Here is a 19976-nt window from a genome sequence, read left to right as displayed (position 1 = left end):
TGTGCACACGCGCGCTATAAGTCAACATTTCCGAACACGCACCGCGTATCGTCCTAATAAATTTTATCATTACGTACGGCGATGAGATCGGAGTACCTATCGTATCGTATAGTTTTGGTGGTGTCATCAGCGTGCGGCGTCCGTGACCGATATGAGACGGCCGCGGGCTAGTTGTCATGATGAAAACCGAAAAACAAATAAATATGCAATAGCGAAATGCCGCTGAGGCTCGACATAATATTATTATTATGACGTAATAATTATGTTATGTTATGATTAAAAACGCAAACGGGGGCCAACCGCGACCTGAGTCTCATAAAAGTATGTATTGTTTTCGTTATCCGCCGGAGCAGCGTTGACCGTCATTTGTCATGAATCAAAAGCACCCATAGATCTGGCCTATGACTCAAAAATTAAAAGATTCTGTGTAATGACTTTTAAGTATACAATAATATTGTTTGAACATATTTAGTTGAAAAAAGTTCAATATCTACTTGTTCACTTGAAAAGTGTTTTATATCAAATCATTTACTACATAGAACCTTATTAAGACAAAATGAATCGTAGTAGATGAACATATTTTGATTGTTATTAACTTATAAATAACTAGTATATTTTTAAATTCAATTAAAACTTAATAGAATTATAGTTTATGTGTATGTTGGAGTTATGAGTTTCTAAGTAATTTATTTTTTCAAATACATAATTAAATTTTTTGATACATCAAAGAAGTAGAATAATTTGATACGAGCGTATATTCATTTTGAACATTTTCAGTTTCATAAACCCCGACACATAGAGCCTTTTCTTTGATGGCGTATATTATATTGTATAGAAGCTGACACGGTTGATGGAGGGTTCGTGATAAACAATAATGAATTCAATCGCTATAGACTTTTTAAAATATAAGGAGATTGCTGTCGTTGTGTGTAATTAACAACTTCATATGAAATATGGTTAATAATAGTTAGCTGTAGGTATAATAATGAACTTGTACAGTTAAAACTTATTAATATTTAGATACTAATCTTTTTCCATGTTAAAAAAATATCAAAACATACTGCGTGGTTGTATGGCGGGTAATTAAAATGTATAGTATTACACTAAGGACTCTTAATAGTGTTCTACTTAAACCAAACGTAATGAATTGTATATTGACCGCGGTGTGTGTATGTATTCGTAAGAAAAGCATAATATTATTATTGAACTCGTATGAAACTTAAAATGTGATTACATCTTGTCTTAAATTTTTTTGTTTTTAATGAGGACGTATTTTGAAAACAATTTATCGAGCGCCACTGATTATTTATTTACAATATTACTATATTATGTATACGTCGCGGATACCGTTGAATGTGTGCGCGGCGGTACAGAGTAGAACACTATACGCTATAAGGCAGTGACGCGTGCGTGGGAAATCCACATGGACGGGGCCAATAACCGGTCGACTTCCGCGATGTGAAAAAATGTTATCACACAGTCGTAATATACATAAAAATATCTACGTAGGTATTGACGTCACACAGCCACTACACACGATGGTGCTGCGTGTCTCACGCGGTTTGTCCTCATCGATCAGTTTTTTTTCTTTCTAATATTCCAGAGAGAATATCATAACAGTCATCATAATATAGTCCACAGTGCTAAAAACAGATAAAACGTTCTTTTGATTTCTCAAAAATCTGAGAGCTGATTTTTAAATAACTGCTGCAGTATACGACAGCTGCAGGTCAATCGAATCGCGGAATCCGATAATCGGATAGTATTCCGCTAGAGCTGGAAAGTGTATACCTAATATAGTAATATGTATATTTTAAGGATTAGAGTATAGTGCCAACAGCACTCAACACTTTTAGCAGTACCTATGCGCTTGTATAATAATGTCGAGTGCTAAGTATGGCACATATATGACGGTGTATTTGCACGAGCACGGTGGCGCTGTTGAGACACCCTGTGCATACAATATTATTTATTGTTATTTTAACCTACATCGCAGGAAGTATTCGAAATACCTATACACATAGGCAATTCCTACTTATCTTTACCTTAATACATATTATATACAGTTCGTCGACAAAGCACACACACGCGTACACAAAAATATTATATGTAGGTAATAGGCGATGCATGTGCGGTTTGACCCGGCCCGACGGAGGACGACCGTGCGAATCGTCCTCGCAGTCTAAAAAATAATGTAACATTTATTATATTATTCGGTTCGCATACGCATATCGTATATATTATAAGTTCTACAGCTCATAAAACACACGTATATAATAATATATAGTAATGTGGGTATTATAAGTGAATGTGCGCCTATAATACGCACTGTGGCACGATGCGTAGGAACGGTCGGAGATTATAATATTATTACCGAGATACGGTCGGTCGTATTATTGCAGTGTATACAGATAGTACACGACGAGTACCGTTACGCCGCCGACAATATTCGTATACGTAGGTAGGTGGCAATCGAACCGCGAGCCGCGTTCCTCGATCGTCGACTTCACTATATTATATATATAGCAGTTGCGTATACCGACCGAGGTGTTTCGACGGTCGTAAGGATTCGATGGAAATCTCTTACACGTCAACGCGTATCGCATATAATTATTTTGATTACAGTGATTATATTATGCACTCGCAGAAGATGGCGTGATCGCATCGACGAGTGTTTTGCTATTTTTTGTTATTGTTGTTGTTATACTCGCGGACTATACAGACACGCAACGCGCCAATATTTTGTTCCGCAGTCGTACGTCGACCCGTAGGTACTACGAGATTATACAGCTATAGGCACTTAATGTTTGTTTAATTTTTTCGCGTTCTCTCCGAGTATTTAATAACGATTTTTTTTTTTTATGCTCTTCGCGAATACTTTTGTCGAAATCGGTCGTGACGCATTTTTTTTTTTTTTTTGCTTTGTAACAGAATAACTCTACCCATATAATTAACGAAGTGTAATATTACCGTCGAGATAAAAACCTTATACGAATGAACAAACACCATCGTCGAGACTATAATAATATTATATAGTATATAAATCACGGATACTATCGGTCGAGCTTACCCGCTACCGCGATCTTTGCATAACGTCGACCGACAAAGGTGACAGCGGCTAGAGGCCAAGCGACACGGTCCATATATCGTCCGTCCCCCGACCGACTGCAGTTTTCTCTTGCGGGCGTACGCCAGCTCTGTCGCGTGTATAAGTGTATTATCGTAATATTATATGACGTATAACATTTCAATACACGCGTGGTTATATTCGGTAACGAACGGTCGTTGATATATATAATGTTAGGGTCCAATAGCGTTACATTAAAGCAACGGTATACACACGTTTCTATTGCTTAAATGATTAATGCTCGAAATGTAATTAAGACCAGCTTCACCTCGGCTCATTAAATTATTTCGATCTCGAAACGGTCCGATTGCTGCGCGTAATGTATATATGTGTGTGTGTGTGTATGTGTGCGCGCGCGCGCTAGGGCGAGACTAGACTGGACGTCTCGATTGTTTCGGACAAACCAGCCTAATTATTGATGGTCCAAAAAAAAAAGAAATTTAAAAAATAGTGTACATACCAATTGAAAATCAGACTAAATAATAAACCATTATACGTCTTATATAAGACGTCTTTACACAGTCATTTTTTTCGTAACCTGTACGATCAACTGCTATACAATATACAAAATATGATAATCTTTTAAATCTTCTATAATATTATGCTAGCAGTTACGTATATGAAAAATCATGTGTATCGAACAATTACTAAAATAAATCCACCCATTATGCTAATATAATATAACTAATGTGTTGACGTGCAGTGTAAATATTATAATATACATTACACAATTGCACAGAACGTATATATTAGGTATATACTATATACCTTATGTCAAATTTGAATTTTATTCCCGTTCAAAACATCACACACTAACATCATTATTATATTCTGACCTTATTCTGCATCACGCCGTCGAAAGCCAGATTTGAATAAGGTGTATCACTGGATACACATTTATTACCATAACCGTCACTTATTATGCTTGAGTATTATACACGTACAGAAATAGTGATGGTATATTAAATATATAAAGTATATATTCGCGAATACATGCCGCGCCATAGTTACACGTATTAACCGCAGTCGTGTATTCTATGCGAACTGTTACAATTACTACCTACTCATCCGTCGGTGTAGTGAACTTGAACGATTTAAATTTCACTGTTAATCTAATTATAAATCAAATATACCATAAAATTAAAATGAAACGTTAACATCCGTGACAAGGTTATTTTCCCTGCTCAGCCTACATAATATACAAAATTACGAATATACGCGCCGACGTCGTCTTGTCTTACGATTCGTGTGAATCGAACAATTTTTTTTCGTTTCCTTTGGTCGGCGGTCGACGCGGTCGCGTAAAACATATAATATATAATGACATATATTTTAATACGTCATCCCATATAGTCTAGACACGGTTATAATGTCTATACATTTTTTTATTTACCTAGGTATATATAGAAGTGAGCGCAAGGCGGAAAAAACTTTATACGATATTATTCCGTGGCTACGCGGACCGCGACGTTTTGCAAAATTATTCGAACAATCGCGATTCGAAAAACACTATACTCTGTTATGAGTGTTATGACTAAATGTTTTCGCTTTTAACTCGGCGAGAGGCAAACAAACGTTAGGTACACGTGGTAAAGGTGCACTTGTCCGAGCACGAGCGATATATCAATGCAATCTTATATGTATTACAATACACAATAGTAATGCGCGTGTAGGCGCGTGTGCTCGCACGTACGGAGAAATTTAAATATCTTATTATTGGAGAAAATCGAAACGAAACCGAACGCGGGCGGCACGCGCCCCAAGGACGTAGCCGCCGTCCGATAGACCGTGTCGCTCGCTACACGCCAATTAACCCACCGCCGCCGTTATACATTTTCATAACGGTCGGCTGTTGTACAGTAGTTGTCGACGAGAGGCGGAAAGTTGAGGGGTTGCGCAGTAATATATAATAATATGTATATCGTTACATCGGCGATCGCGGGCGCGTGACGGCTCGCGTGAAAAATCGGTTTCGTAACCGATGCGATGGCCGACAATAGGCCGTCGTCGTCGGCCGTACGTACAATATATAATGTTATATTTTTTAACTACGACAACAATGTGGGTAAGAGTGTTTGGTACGCTCAACAATAATATTTTCGTTGTGATCGCTATAATACCTATTCGGAGTTGGACCGATTTCCCGGAACCCGCGGCGCGCGTATAGCGACAACGCGACCGTACGTGTGCCGTATTTCTTAACCGCGATGACGAACAATCGTACGCGGTCGGAAGGGATTTTCTCTTAGCGACTCTCGACGAAGCACTTTGCGGATGTAATATTATAATAAGTCGTGTCGCCTTTGGAATATATCGCAATATTGTTTGGTAACAAAACCGTATAACAGTATAAGAGTTCCCGTCAGTAAACGATTTTCACTTATTCCCTATAGATAATAATATAATATAATAATATCACGACGTGTGATGATAATATGAGCATACCTCTCATGCATCGTTTCTCAACCATTTTAGTGTCACGACCCCTAAAAATAGATATAAAATATGATACTTCGCGATCCTCTATCTCTATATTAACTATTAAGTAAGTACAAATTTGAACAATAAAAATATCTATATCATTAATCGATCAACCAAACGAAATGTACCATTTCGAATATCAATTTACAAATACCACGCGTGTAGTAATTTAAACTGGTGACCCCTAGTTAAGGTGATCGCTACCCCTTAGGGTCAGGTTAAGTCACGTCCCAGTTTAATGTAACGTTCAATTCAGATGTTCTTCATCGTTAACCCTAGAGAAGACACTATACAGAACCCGTTCGGTTATAGAACCGTTTTTGTGTTTTTATAGCTTATAGTATTACAATTTACAGGTAAATTAACCAATTATCAGACTTAAATTAGGCAAGAACGCATATTTCGCTATCGTCGTTATGTGTTTTTAGTATTTTACATAATATTATATGTACCTAATCGTAACTCGGTAGAGAATTAAAAAAATATCGTTAAAAGAAACTCGACACGAAATAACTGCAGCAGCTAATGTTCTTATATACGACTACATACGTACAATCCATCATATGGGTCAATCTCGTCCGATTTTAACGCAAACAATGCAAAAAAAAAGAAATACGTCAATCGCATGTAACAATTAATGCTTGGACAAAAATATCGTTTTTCGGTGTCTACACGACCCTTTCGCAACGACGTTGAAAAATGCATTTGTACGTAATTTACGACGAGATTTGACCTACTGCGGATTGTTGCTTACTGGGATCCCGTTCGGCCTGCGTCCACGTGATCCGCGAACGACCCACGACGGTGACGGCCGCTCTGCCGAGTATGAACAACGCGTTTTTCTTGCGGGACCGGATGCGACGGCGGTCCGGCGACGGCGACGGCGACGGAGACGACGTCCAGCGCGCCTTCCGGCGGACGGCGCTGCTCGCGGTCCGCCGGCGCGCCGAAGTCGGTTGAACCGCGTTTTCCCGGCGCCGGAGAGTCTCCTGCTCGGAGCGGGCGGCCGGCGGCCACGGTGAGCAGACATCGGAGCACACCGCGGTGGACGACGACGAAGAGTCGGCGTCGCTGCCGTTTTTGCGGACGTCCGGCGGCGGCGGCTTCCTCGCGGTCGGCAACATCGCGCAAAACGCAAACAATAATATAATTATAATAATATTGTGAGACGACGACGCGAACGACGTAATGCGCGAGATAAGACGCGATTTGTGTGTATGCGTTTGCGCTCGAGCGCGCACGACCGTCTCACCGATGTGTGACACCACAGCACGACTGAGCCTTTGTGGGCGCGCGCCGCGCCGAGGCGAACGCGGACCGGACGTGCGCTATAATAATATAGTGTCACACGTACGCGTCCGGGTTTTCCCGGGACCGTCACGTCAAAGACGTAAGATATTCAGGCTCAGGCGGCATTAAGACGGATTCGTATGCCGGGACACATATTCGTCTAATGTCACGACGACAACGACGACGATCATAATATTATATTCGTGTGATGTACAACAACAACAAAAACAATGACGACGATATGGTATTGTGTAACACGCGTATTATAATAATATTCGTGTTGTCGCCCACCCCACACGCGCCTACCCGTAGCGCCGTCCGTACAGGTACCGACGACATTAAGTCTCCGTGCTGTGTACAGATTTACGGAGATCGTTTTAATAAAAAAATAAATAAAAAAATAACCAAAACACTCGTTAGTTTTGTCGGTCGGTTTTTGTGTCGTCGCACACCGTTTAGTGCAGCAGTATATAATTATAATAATGTAGTAGTGGATTGTAGATCGTACGTTGCGTATATTTGTTTTTAGTTTTCAAAACATTATGCTTATCCGTAATCAGTATACATACCTGCACTGCGTATATAACCAATAACCATTATATAAGAGTAGAATAATACAACGATACGAGTTACCTTGCAAGTATTTGGATTATATTAGTAGGTATAGTACTGTATATAGTCGGAATTTGCGATTTATTTCCAATTTTTGTAAAATCTGAATTTTCAAATGTATACTTACAAATAGTTATACTCACGTATTAGTAAGAGTCGTTACCTATAGGTATATTTGAGAGAGACGCTCTTCTACGTACGCGTTAAGATTTATACATAAATTATGCTGCAAGATAACTTGTTAATAAGCATGTTCTAGAAAACAAAATTGTTGATGTTTCTCGTGTGTGACGATTATCGTTCATTGGCGTAACTCATGCAGTAACTAGTAACTACACTGGCTACAGGCTTAAATTATAAGGTCTCTGCAACATTTTCGTTTGAGGCAGCACGATGTTACGAGTTGTCAGATAGATTATAATTATTGAAAGCCAAGTTCTGGACAAATATCCTAATTATTAATCTTTGTTTAGATGTTTTTCAGATGTTTTTTATATCTTTTATATAGTTATAAAAATTCTATACCTATGCAGTAATCCCAATACAGAATATATTGTGATATATTATAATTTATTACATAGAATACATTTATTAAATATACTTTTACGCTCAAGCATTAAATAAAAGGACAAAGGCTAGAAAAACATGTTATTTCTGCAGATTGGGACATTTTACCGCACTCAGCGAAAACATCATGCACAATTTCCATAAAAAGGTATAGTATTAATGAAATCACGGCACCTCTCGACAGGTGTGTTTATTTATTAATTATACTGGGCTCGTATAAATACAAATAGAGGACCTAGATCTAATCAGAAGGTAGTTATTTGTAAGACTATTGCTCGTCGTGGACTTATGAGCCATATATTACCGCGAGTTTACGGTCATTTCCAGTTAAGTAACTATAGTATATAGCAGTAAGCTATTTTCATTTTATATTTTGTTGTTTAACTTAATAAAGTAATTGTCTATATTATATTGAAATTAAAAACATTAAGTGTTTTAATTTACAAACTATACCTAGTACCTACCTTTTTCAAACGCAAACTCAAGTTCAATCAGGAACGTGCTTTATGTCGTTTAAATAACTAAGTTGTAAACGGTCGCAGTGTTCGGAACATCGATCACTACACCCACATCTGAATCAATGGATATAATATATTTTTTTTACCACCGATATGAATGATTACCAATACATTTCACATTTTCACGTGAGTACCGATATGGAACAATCCTTCGAAAATTTGTCTAACATAAATTATATCGAACACCCTGTATCCATTATAACACCACAGTACCACACAATATCACGAACATCGGCGTAGTAGTAATACTAGGCATGTACGTCGGTCGTAAAACAATGCCGGTCGACATTTTTACAATAACGGTAGGTACGTATTGATTATTGTGTGTATTAACACGGAGATATGCAGACGACGACGTTATCGTGTCGACGGAGTACCTGCCTATAATATTTTACGGCGATCACACGCGGCACTGCAGCACAGCGGGCGCTCACTTCAAAACTATAATATTATAATATACGCGTTTCGCGATCGAAAAAAAATTGCGAGTTCCTATCTCTAAAGAACGTTATGTATTATATATACGCAAACACAAGCTCGCTCACATACGAGAGCATGCGGTAATATACTCGATATTTATAATGAATTGCGATATACGCACGGACGTGCGTGTGCGGCACGTCAAAAGGCGTAGGTAATAATATATAATATGATAATAGTATGATAATCTCTCAATTAACGACGAAGACTCGACTGGCGACCGTGACCGTGACACCGCTGAGATATTGTTTGCGGGTCACCAACGTTAATAATATAATGTATAACCATAATAGCGATGCACGATATAGATATATAAATCATATTAAATATACTGTAACGTGTAGGCAGACTTAAATTTATAATATTATTGTGCTAAACAGTGTTTCATGAGTACCCGCGGCGAGGGTTGGTGCGGTGACTAATAATATTGTCGTGTTACTGCAGCAGCGTTAATATATAATATTATAATGTGTAATCACGATTATTAACGCACAGAGTCTATATGCATAGATATATGTATGTATATTACATTTTTATTACGACTTAAAATCAGAACAATGGGAGAAGCACGCATATTCGCGCCATTGCACAATCCGCCCGTGGCACGGGGTTCGAATATTTTGTTGTGTTTCGTATTTAAAAAACGTTCAACCAGCGTTGTCGACTAAACGCAGGACACGTCATGAAGAGTGAACCTATCGTATAATAAAGCTATGGGGCCGAGTACGGGTATCGGCACACGTTGTCGATACTTCTTGCGTGTTTTTCCCTTCCGATTTTGCAGACAATTTCGCGAGTCTAAAGATGCACGTCACCGTTTCTACGAAGACCGATCATTATCATAATTCGTCATACATAACGGCACGATAATATTGTTTTATGATACGAGTATCAATAATAATAATATAATCCTTTGAATCGACGAGAAAAACACGCCTTATCTACTGTACGTTCACGACTGTATAAAATTACTGCATTAGTACCTCATAACTACTTGTCTTGTTTTTAATTAATCTATTGTAATCCGTGATATAAAAAGTTTTGTTTCGTTATGTGGGTTTTTTTTCTAGTCATTTGATTGTTCGCTGTAGTTTTTTTGTTATAATGAATAAAGAATTCCCAAAATTGTCATTCTAAAGAAAAATGTGATATTTCACAAATTAACTATTGATAAGAAATACTGTTTTATGTTTACTGTTTAGTCATTTAGCATACTAATGTGCATGCAATGTTAATGGTATTTATTGTTTAATCTTTTGGTTGGTACGTTTTATTTTATTAATATTATTACTGTACCTTTATACCTGCGGCTATACTTTATATACCTATTTCGCATCGGTTTAAACAAATACATTTATATTCCACACTGCTTAATAATTTACACTCGTAAACATTTTAAACCGAAATTCGCAGCGTGCGAGAAATAACTCAACAAAAACCTGTAACTACGTAAGTGGTACCAAATAGAAAGTATCGAACTAGTTGCGCGTGCATGAGGATATAGCAATTTATATATACTATGAAATACGACGTAATAGTCGGATATATATTGTAGGTAGGTACTGTAATTAGTATAATTGTAGATAGTTATACTCTTTGTTAAATTGAAAATAGGCGTTTATTGAAGGTACATAGTGTGACTTGAAATGCAACATTGTGTCGATTCAGTTGAAACCGCATATCAGACACACAGTCCTATAATATATACCTAAGTATTAAATATTCTTGTGGCTTTGTAACGTAGTGAGTTTGTTAGGTACTATAAATAAATAAAATCTTGACGAACACAAATTAAGTATAAAGTATATCCAAGTCAATGAGGTTATGAAAATTCAAAACAGCATATTATATACAGTACCCACAATATATTAAGTATATACGTATATAATTTATTTATTGGTATTAATATGATTATACGTTTAAGAAAAACTATAAAATAATCTATACGTCGGTGATTTTTTAAAATGTGCACTGCATTATAGCTTTTCTGTAGGTCAGCAGATTAACGTAATCGGTATTATGATGTAATTAGGGCATTAGAATTAGATTCTATCTATTTTGTTAAGCCGTATGTAATTGGCATTTATATAATGTTGAATATTATTAAGTATTATTAACAAAATAATTATAGCTTTATATGATCTAGTTTTATATAGTTAGTATAGACGAGAATATACGTATATTATGATGGAATTTAAATAGTCGAAAAATTCATTTTTTTTATTTTTGTTATATAGTGCGTAATATTGGTATTTAAGAAAACGGAAAGAAAGATCAAGTACTCTGTATGTCATGTCAACCTCTCTGCTCCCTTACTCATAGACATTTGCGAGCGTTAAAGTCATTAATCGTAGCATATATACCTTAACGATATGATAGAAATCGTACAAGACCTGTCTCGTATGAAACAATGCGTGAACGCGAAAATTTCGTAAACCAATCTCTACACCTAAACTAGAACTACGTTAAAATGCCTTGTGACTAAATTTAGTAATTTATTATCATTATAAATATCGACGACAACGATGGTAGTGTTGTTTTTGAGTAAATAAGGGTTGTGCTCTGTTGCGGGTGATATGCGATGTTACTGCAGGTCATTATTGCAGTTACTTACTGCATACTAGTGATCGATAAATGTGAGAAAGGTAACCGAACAAAAATTACAGATGTAATTTTATCAATAGTGAATTTAAATGTACATAGACAATATTATATATACATACAATAATGTAGGTACTATATTGCTTTAGTAAGGACGTATTAGGTAAAGCATCAAAACGTAAGTAGATAGATATCTTTTCTCGTCATCGTTCAATTCACCACTGATGACCGTTAAAAACGCGTTTAGAAATTGGTCACCGCATAGATGAGGCATAACGAAGTATCGGATGCATTTATTGGATATAGGTATAATATTATGGGTGTCGCGACAATATTAAGTATTAACCAAAGGTAGGAAGAAGTGAAGGAATCGAAAATAGTATCGTTCGTATACCTAATGTGTTAACACGATAACAACCCATTAACGCGGTGGTTCACCCGAACTATTACGCATTCGCCTGACGCCTAGTTATAAATATTATGTTTTTACGGCGAAACCGTGTATAATAACACATAATAATATTATAATGACATTATCTATCGTCTGGTCAGCGCGCATTATAAATTCCTCGATTATTGCGGCCGAGTGTTTATACGATTTCGTCCAACGAGCTCGTTAACGGACGTAAAAAAAAAAATAATAATCAACGCGTCTTGCTCACGTTTTTAGTCCGCGACAAGACATGTTTTTTTGATTTTGAACACGACAAGGTCAGCGTGGATGTCGACGTTCCTCCGACATATTATAATATTATATTATAACTTGACACAGTCGTCCAGACGTATGCGATGCACATGTATTGTATACACACGTCACACACACGAGTGTTAAATACGTACAATAGACGAACTGTAAATTCCTTTAATTTCCTGCTTCGACTTGCCTAAACATAACGTACCCATCTTTCTACTGAATGACGTCCTACTGAATGAATTCGACATGAGAACTGTACGTTTCTTATATCCAGGTGGACGGGCGATTGTTAAAATAGATTATAAAATATTATTAAGTAATAAACTATGATATTTTTACACCGTTTGACAGCATTACCGTTTGGTTACGGGTTTTTATTTCTTTATCTATGTTTATTTTTTTCGAAGTTCGTATCATTATTTTTCAAATCTAGTAAGCCGATGTTGGATACAAATCGAACGAGTATAATACACTATATAATAGCTCTATAATGTTCCGGCTCACCCTGATCTAAGACTTTAGCAAAACCCTTTGCAAATGCGTTGTCCCGTCTCGAAAACGTGGCTGTCAATTTTTATTTTTACAGTGCAGTGTATGATAGAATGTCGTGGTACCTACGACAAATATTCACGGCGACGTGATGCGTCAAACGATAATTTATTGTATATTATTATATGTGTTTGACGAATGCGCGTGCCATTTTTCATAAACAATTTACTGGAAATAAAAAAAATTTAACTGTTGTCACTCGTCGACTCATTGCTAATGACACAACTAGGTATGTTGATATTATATAGATTATATTATTACTTTACTGCAAGTGTTATGTTTTTTGATTCCATTTTACAAATACAATATGATAATAACACAGTCAAAATCTGACATATGCCTACAATCTATTGAATCATTCAAAAACACAACCGTACGTACATGATTTAATCGCTGTTAAAGAGTCTAATACAATTTTTCACAGATACTTTTTCTTTTGTCACAATTACTAAAGAATATCAATTTATATATTTTGTTAATTTTTTGTGTTTATTTAAATGTCACGAGGAAGAAATAATCAATCTAAGGAAACTCTGAGAAAATATTTCATTTAAAATAAGAAGCTATTCGAACTTATCTCGTGTAAGTCGATTTTTCAAAACCTAAAGCAGTTGAAGCGTTATTGGTAGGAAAACCAACATTATAAAATGGGACAATTATTACAAAATATAATGTCAAAAATGGAAAATCTTTCAATTCGATTGAAAATAATACACCCGAAGGCTGTCTATATATTATGTGCCGGGCGAAAGGTATGCATGTTATAGGTGTGTAGGTGCGGCCGTTTCACTCGTTTCGTGCACAGAATTCATGGCATTGCATTTTTTTTTTTGCTTACGACATTAAATCGTTGTCGGCTGGCGGTGCAGATAACGTCGAACGCCGCAGTGGCAGATAAGTGCACGCGCGCTGCAGGTCCAACGTGTGGCGGGAAGTGCACCGACGATACCGCGGCGGAAGTACGCCGTTTTTACCGTGACGAACGACGAGCCGGGGACACGAAGTGACGTCGACGGGGCGATAAATATTTTTACGCGGTTGTTGCGAGTTTTCGATAAGAAAAAAAGATTAGGTATTATATTATAAATTACATATGTGCGTGAAAACCGAAAATGAGAACGTCGTTTGCGTGTAGTAGTCGCGAACGCACCCGACGACGACGTTGTTATTGTTATTGCAAACGTTTCGGACGAATTTCGATTTTCGCCGCGCACGAACGGCAAATGGAAAACATCATTATGACGGCGTCGAGGTCGTATCCACCGCCGCTGCCGTCGCCAAGTCTATAACAAATAGGTACTATTCGCCGGTCGGGAAAAGAAAAGGAAAACAATATTACGTTATATTTTACACGTTTTATTTCGTCCCGGCGGCGACTTACATTAAATAATAATAATATAATATTACTATGTTATAACGATGATATTATTATTATTATTATATACTCTTCGCGACGACGCACAATGACATACCTCGCGCGACACGTCTCAACAACAATCCGATAACAATAATAAAAACAATATAACAACGGCGATGACAATACGGCAGCCATATACGCTTCTCGTCGAAAATTGGAATAATGTGTTATATTATGCACCGAGTACGGCATAACAATATTGTCGCTGAGCAGTTGTGAGTTAGGTATACGTGTACATAGAACGTGGCGTTTTTGTCACACATGTGTGTCGTTGTGAATTTACACGAATCGGACGACGGAGACGTTACGACACGCCGTGGACCGGACAAACGAACACGCGAGACGAGCGGACCGCGAGAGAAAGTGTGCAGCCGCGGAAGGCATCGCGATCTAGAGAGAGAGAGAGAGAGAGAGTGAGGAGACAGCGTCAGTGGTTTTTAAAACATTCGAAGGTCGGTGGGTAAAAAAATGAAAAAAAATTAAGTGCTCACAGTTATAATAATAATAATATTATTATTTTTATTTTTTTTAAATAAATTTCACCTCTGTACGGTCGAAATACCGGTAGTACTGGTATTAGTGGTATTAACGCGAGTGCGAGCGACACTATACGATATTATAACATATTATGATATATTATATAGTTACTTATACGTGATTTCGTATAAGCGAGTCGGTAATATTTTAATACATTATTAATATTATTATATTCGTATTATGATGGCGGTCGTCCTCGGCGCGTTTGTCGAGCGACGGGCTTCTTTTATGTAACTCAACTTGTTGGTGTGCGCCACGAGGAGACTGCATCGAGCAGCCGGTTGGCCGGAGGGAGAGAGAGTGCCTCGATAGAGCAGAGAAAATCGGATTCGATCGTTGTGTAGTTCGTTATTACATATTATTATTATTATGGTTTGATAATCAATACCGTTGTTATTCGATCGTCGCCGTCGCCGTTCAAAAAATTGATCAATGGTTATTCGGTTTAATAACTAATATAACGTAACTATTCTTCGAACACACTCCTCTGTATACGATCGTATGGATTACGACAGCGAGCTGTACGGCGGCGTCTGACGAGGAAAATAATAAATAATAATTTTTCGTAATATTATTGTTCTTTTTCGTTGGCACACGATGGCGTAAAAACGCTGATGCTTGTTACGACGACGACAACGACGACAAAGGCTATACAATGTGAAATAATATTATAAATCGTGCTTATTCGTCGTCGTCATTGCCGCCGCCTACACGCCAAGTACGGGCGACTGCAGTTGCAGTAAGTTGTGTGCCGTAATAATATTAACTATGGACTACTGTTTCATATTATGTACACGTGATGAGGTGCAGAAAAAAATTACCGAACACTGTGCAAGATTATTATAAAAATATCTAAATCGGCCAAAAGTCCGGCTAGTTAGAAGCAACCGTGACATATAGTGATAATAATACACATATTAAAATAACTGGCGAGTAAGATGGAAGTGCATCGACTGCAACTTACAGTCCTATGACGTGGCGGGCGGGAAGGTGGGTTTGAACCGTGGAAATGAATATTGACGAAACCGGTTATATGTTATGAACCTTCACAACACGTGAGTATGAGTGTGTGTGTGTGTGTTTGCGTCGATCGGTTAGTCGAGAGAGAGAGATAAATAGAGGTACATGGCAATGTCGACGGTGTCGCAGAGGACGGTTCAACGAGACTAGCGAGTAATGTAGATGAACTTATGCAGTGACTGGGAGAGAGAGGAAAAGAAAACTACGAGCGGTGCAGGCTGGTTATGCTCTTCGGCAACGTTCCGGATCGCGTGCACTCGGACCCGCGACGACGGGTTCTTGTGGCTAGTACGAGTTTACCTTTTCGAAAAACACTTAAATACATATTAAAGTGCCTTTCCTCGGTGTATATATATAATAACAACTTTAATGCTACCCGGCAGCCGATAACAATAATACTTACTCGCGAGCATAACATTATTATTACGGCGAGCAGCAGCGGATAATACCGGAGTGGCGCGCACGCGTATGCACCGCTTTAGATTTCTCTTCGCGGGGCCGGTTGACCGTGTCGACGCGCGCGGCCGGTTCGACCGTGCACGGGGTTATAGTGTATAGCGAGTGTGCTACTATATATAAAACCAACTAATCCGATCGACTAACTCTATACGGTTAACTAGGTAGGTAGGTACAGCAGCCCATTACTCGTCTTGCAGGGGTATGTGTGTGTGTGTGTGTGGGAAGTGGGGAAATGAAGCGAATTCGCCACCGCCATATAGTTGTCGTCCCATATACGGACACTGCAGCGGTCTTGCACGCCGAACGTCGGAGGGACAAAATCGGGAGGCGATACAAAATATAACGCGATTTAGTTTATACGAGAAATAGAAATCGTACGCGGAAACTGAGAGACAAAAAAGTAAAACGGGTACTTACACCACTTGCGCAGGAAGCTACTGGTGAGCTTGGTGCACAGCTTGCCCTTTTTGTTGTGCATCTCGACGGCGTGCGGCGTCTATGTGTTTGCGTGTGGCCTCGCGGACTGCTACTGCGGGCTGCAGGTGTGTCGGCGTCGACTTGTCGGCTTACCCAAACGCGCGGCGACGGAGTGTGTTCACCGCGAGAACATCAATCCGACGACTGTGTCGCGATTTGCACCGCGAGGCGGCGGGCTTTCGGGGTTAGGTCCGCGGTTTACGGATAATATTATTATTTACAATCGTGTGCCGTGCGAGGTAATAAAAAACGTTACACGCGACGACGACGGCGCCGGAAGAGAGAGAGAGAGAGAGCTGTTGCTGCTCGTTACGTGTGTTCGATGCGACGCGCGACGTCGTGTTTGTTGGGTGAGTGTGGAAAAAATCGTCTGAAACGATTTTATATTATCGGTAATAATATTATTATTGTGTCGATGTTTGCTGCTGTTTGTCGGTTCCGCGAGCTTGTTTTTTTGCGCTACGGTATATGGTCGGACACGGCGGGTCGCGATAACAGACTGACTGACTCGACTTGACCGACGGACTACAGCGGCGACGGCGGCGGCGGATGGCTCTCGCGGCGCGCGCGACCTCACTCCCTCCCTCGCCAATGGCCGACGCGCTCTCACCGCCACGACCGCCGCGATCGCTCTATACTCGCGCACCACAAGAATATATAATTTACAAGACGAAGACGAAGAAGAAGAAGTAGAAGAAGGTTACGTCGTCGCTGCGGCGATGGTGACACGTCGATAACGTACCAGTTACAAACACACACACACACACACACACACACACCGGTCCGGTCGTCTTCGCTCGTAGTGTTATAGGTCGAACGCAATAAGAGAATTATTGAGAAACGTACTGAAGTTCTGCTCTAGTGTAGACCTATCTAAAACATTGTATACTCTATAGCAGATTTCCGACCAGGGTTAGGTTATAATTTATTTAGGCAAAATTATTTGAAATATATTTTTTATTATGTTATTTATGCAATAATAATCAAATATACGAGATATTATAGTTAATTTTGCTTATATACTTATGCACTGCTAAATAAAACCGAAGTAGTCTATAGGGTGCCTCTGGGTTTTTAGAAAATGACTAAGGGTAACGTGAGTCAAAAAAAGTTTAGAACCTCTGCTCTATAGCATAATATTGTATACACTATACCAACCGTTAAGACGGTTAACGACTTTAAATATTTAAATGTACCTATATTATAATATTTCTCGTCACAAAAATGACTGTACCTACTCCGCGGTGATACAAGGTTTGTCTCTGCAAAAGCCCCGTATCCTTACGAGTATCTTGAGTGGCAAATAATATACGGCTTTTTACCATTCCGTTTCATATTCTACATATTCTAATTCGATTAAAAGAAAATTGGTTTGCAATTTAGTTTTTAAAATTTTCGAAATAGCTATTTTTTTATATAAATATATATATATATATAAAATGTATAAAAAATAAAAAATATATATAAAATAATTATGAGAAATTAAAAAATATATATAAAATAATTATGAGAAATTAAAAAAAAAAATTAACATTTATTTTAAATTGTTTATATGTATGTAAACATACCATATTCATTTTATTTTTGCTAATTTAAAACTCAGTTTTCATTTCAAACATTTGAATCTAAAACCATTACATTAAGCTTTAAGTGTAGAGTAAATATAATATAACTTATTGAATAAATTGTTTATATAAAAACTTAACCAACAGCACTATTGATAAAATATCATCCAATGACATAGGATTGACATCTTCACTTCAATAAAAAATAAAATCTTCTTGTCATGGCAGCACCACTGAGATCCATCCCACATACCAACAAACTGAAGTTCATAAAAAGCTCAGTGAAACAGTGGCATACACCCTCAGATCTCAGCGGACGTCAATATATCGCTATCACTCGAATGAGAATTGGCCACACTCTTTTTTAATCAGCAAAGACCATCCACCTATATGCAATATTTGTCAAACTCGCGTCACAATAAAGCACCTATTCGAAGAATGTCCCATCTACGAACCAACACGCGCGTCCCTCAACCTACCGCACAACATCAAAGAAATCCTTGACGAAGGACTCAAACACCATAAAATTCATCACCAAAATCAACCTCATCAATAAGCTCTAATTTAGTCAAACTATATTGTAAACACACATTACTTTAACTTTAACTGTAAATACTAATTTTGTCAATCAATTATCCTTTGTAAATATTATTTTTCTTATTATTATTATTTGTTTGTATTTAGTTAAAAAAAAAAAAAATGTTGGCTAATAACCTTAGCAGTTGAAGCCTGTAAATCTTTAAATAATAATAAAAAAAAAATAATAGTTTAGTTTAGAAATAATTGAAAAGTCGACTAATATCGTCGTCAATTGGTGGAATATTACACGAAAATTAACTTATTTTAAGTTTAGTTAAATACTATTATATTATATAGATTTATTTATTTATTTTATTTAAAATCTGGAGGTTAAAAATTACAATTGATTTAGCGATGAGTTAAAATATTTTGATAACATACTATTTTTGTGTAGATTAAAAACTTAACTCGCTCTAACTTGATCAATTTTTCTCTATTTTGAGTTTTGATACATGTATATTTTTTAATATACTTATGTTACTGATAAATTTATTTATAGATAACAACAGTTTAAAACTCTTTTCATTTATAGTTAAATGATGTTGATAAATAATGACTTTGTTTTTCCGATAAACCTAACCTTGTGATTGTGGGATATTTAGGGGCAAAAAAACGGTTGAAAACTTAAACTTTATTTAACCCAAGACATCAAATATAGTCCCGATTTAAGATTCTTCGCCTAATTTAATACCTGCAGTGACAATTGACTGTATTTTTACAACTGTACCTATCTATATATTCCATCACACGATAATAATATACGATTCTACTGTGACATATAATTATATGGTTAGATCCAAATTTTTCTCGGATTCGCTATTATTATTATTATTATCAACATCAATGTATATTATGATGATCACTATCGGTTGAAATACCAGCCCTTTTGTTGTGACGTTATTGTAGCGTGAAGACGAAATGGTCGATAGCAGCAGTGTCAGGCCTTGTGTACACTTCATATGACATATACTATACCCATGCAAACATTGCAAACATTAAGTAT

General features: G+C 37.5%; 1 protein-coding gene across 4 annotated transcripts in view; it reads right to left on the bottom strand.

Annotated features, from left to right (window-relative positions):
* LOC114128915 (lysosome membrane protein 2) overlaps positions 1 to 17397 on the bottom strand; it is a 28568-nt gene extending 11171 nt beyond the window's left edge. For 2 of the 4 annotated variants that reach the window (XM_050205330.1, XM_050205331.1), the window contains exon 1: positions 6363 to 6747. In XM_050205330.1, the coding sequence (XP_050061287.1) occupies positions 6363 to 6732 (370 nt within the window). In that variant the 5' untranslated portion in view covers positions 6733 to 6747. Of the gene's footprint in view, positions 1 to 6362; positions 6748 to 16769 lie in introns of those variants that run through there. The other 2 variants (XM_050205332.1, XM_027993523.2) reach the window with 2 other exon arrangements.
* Positions 17398 to 19976: the final 2579 nt, after the last annotated feature.

The sequence above is a fragment of the Aphis gossypii genome, chromosome X, assembly GCF_020184175.1.
Source record: "Aphis gossypii isolate Hap1 chromosome X, ASM2018417v2, whole genome shotgun sequence".
Lineage (NCBI taxonomy): Eukaryota > Metazoa > Arthropoda > Insecta > Hemiptera > Aphididae > Aphis > Aphis gossypii.
Note: the sequence above shows the minus strand (reverse complement) of the source record. Positions and strands in the feature narration are given on the sequence as shown.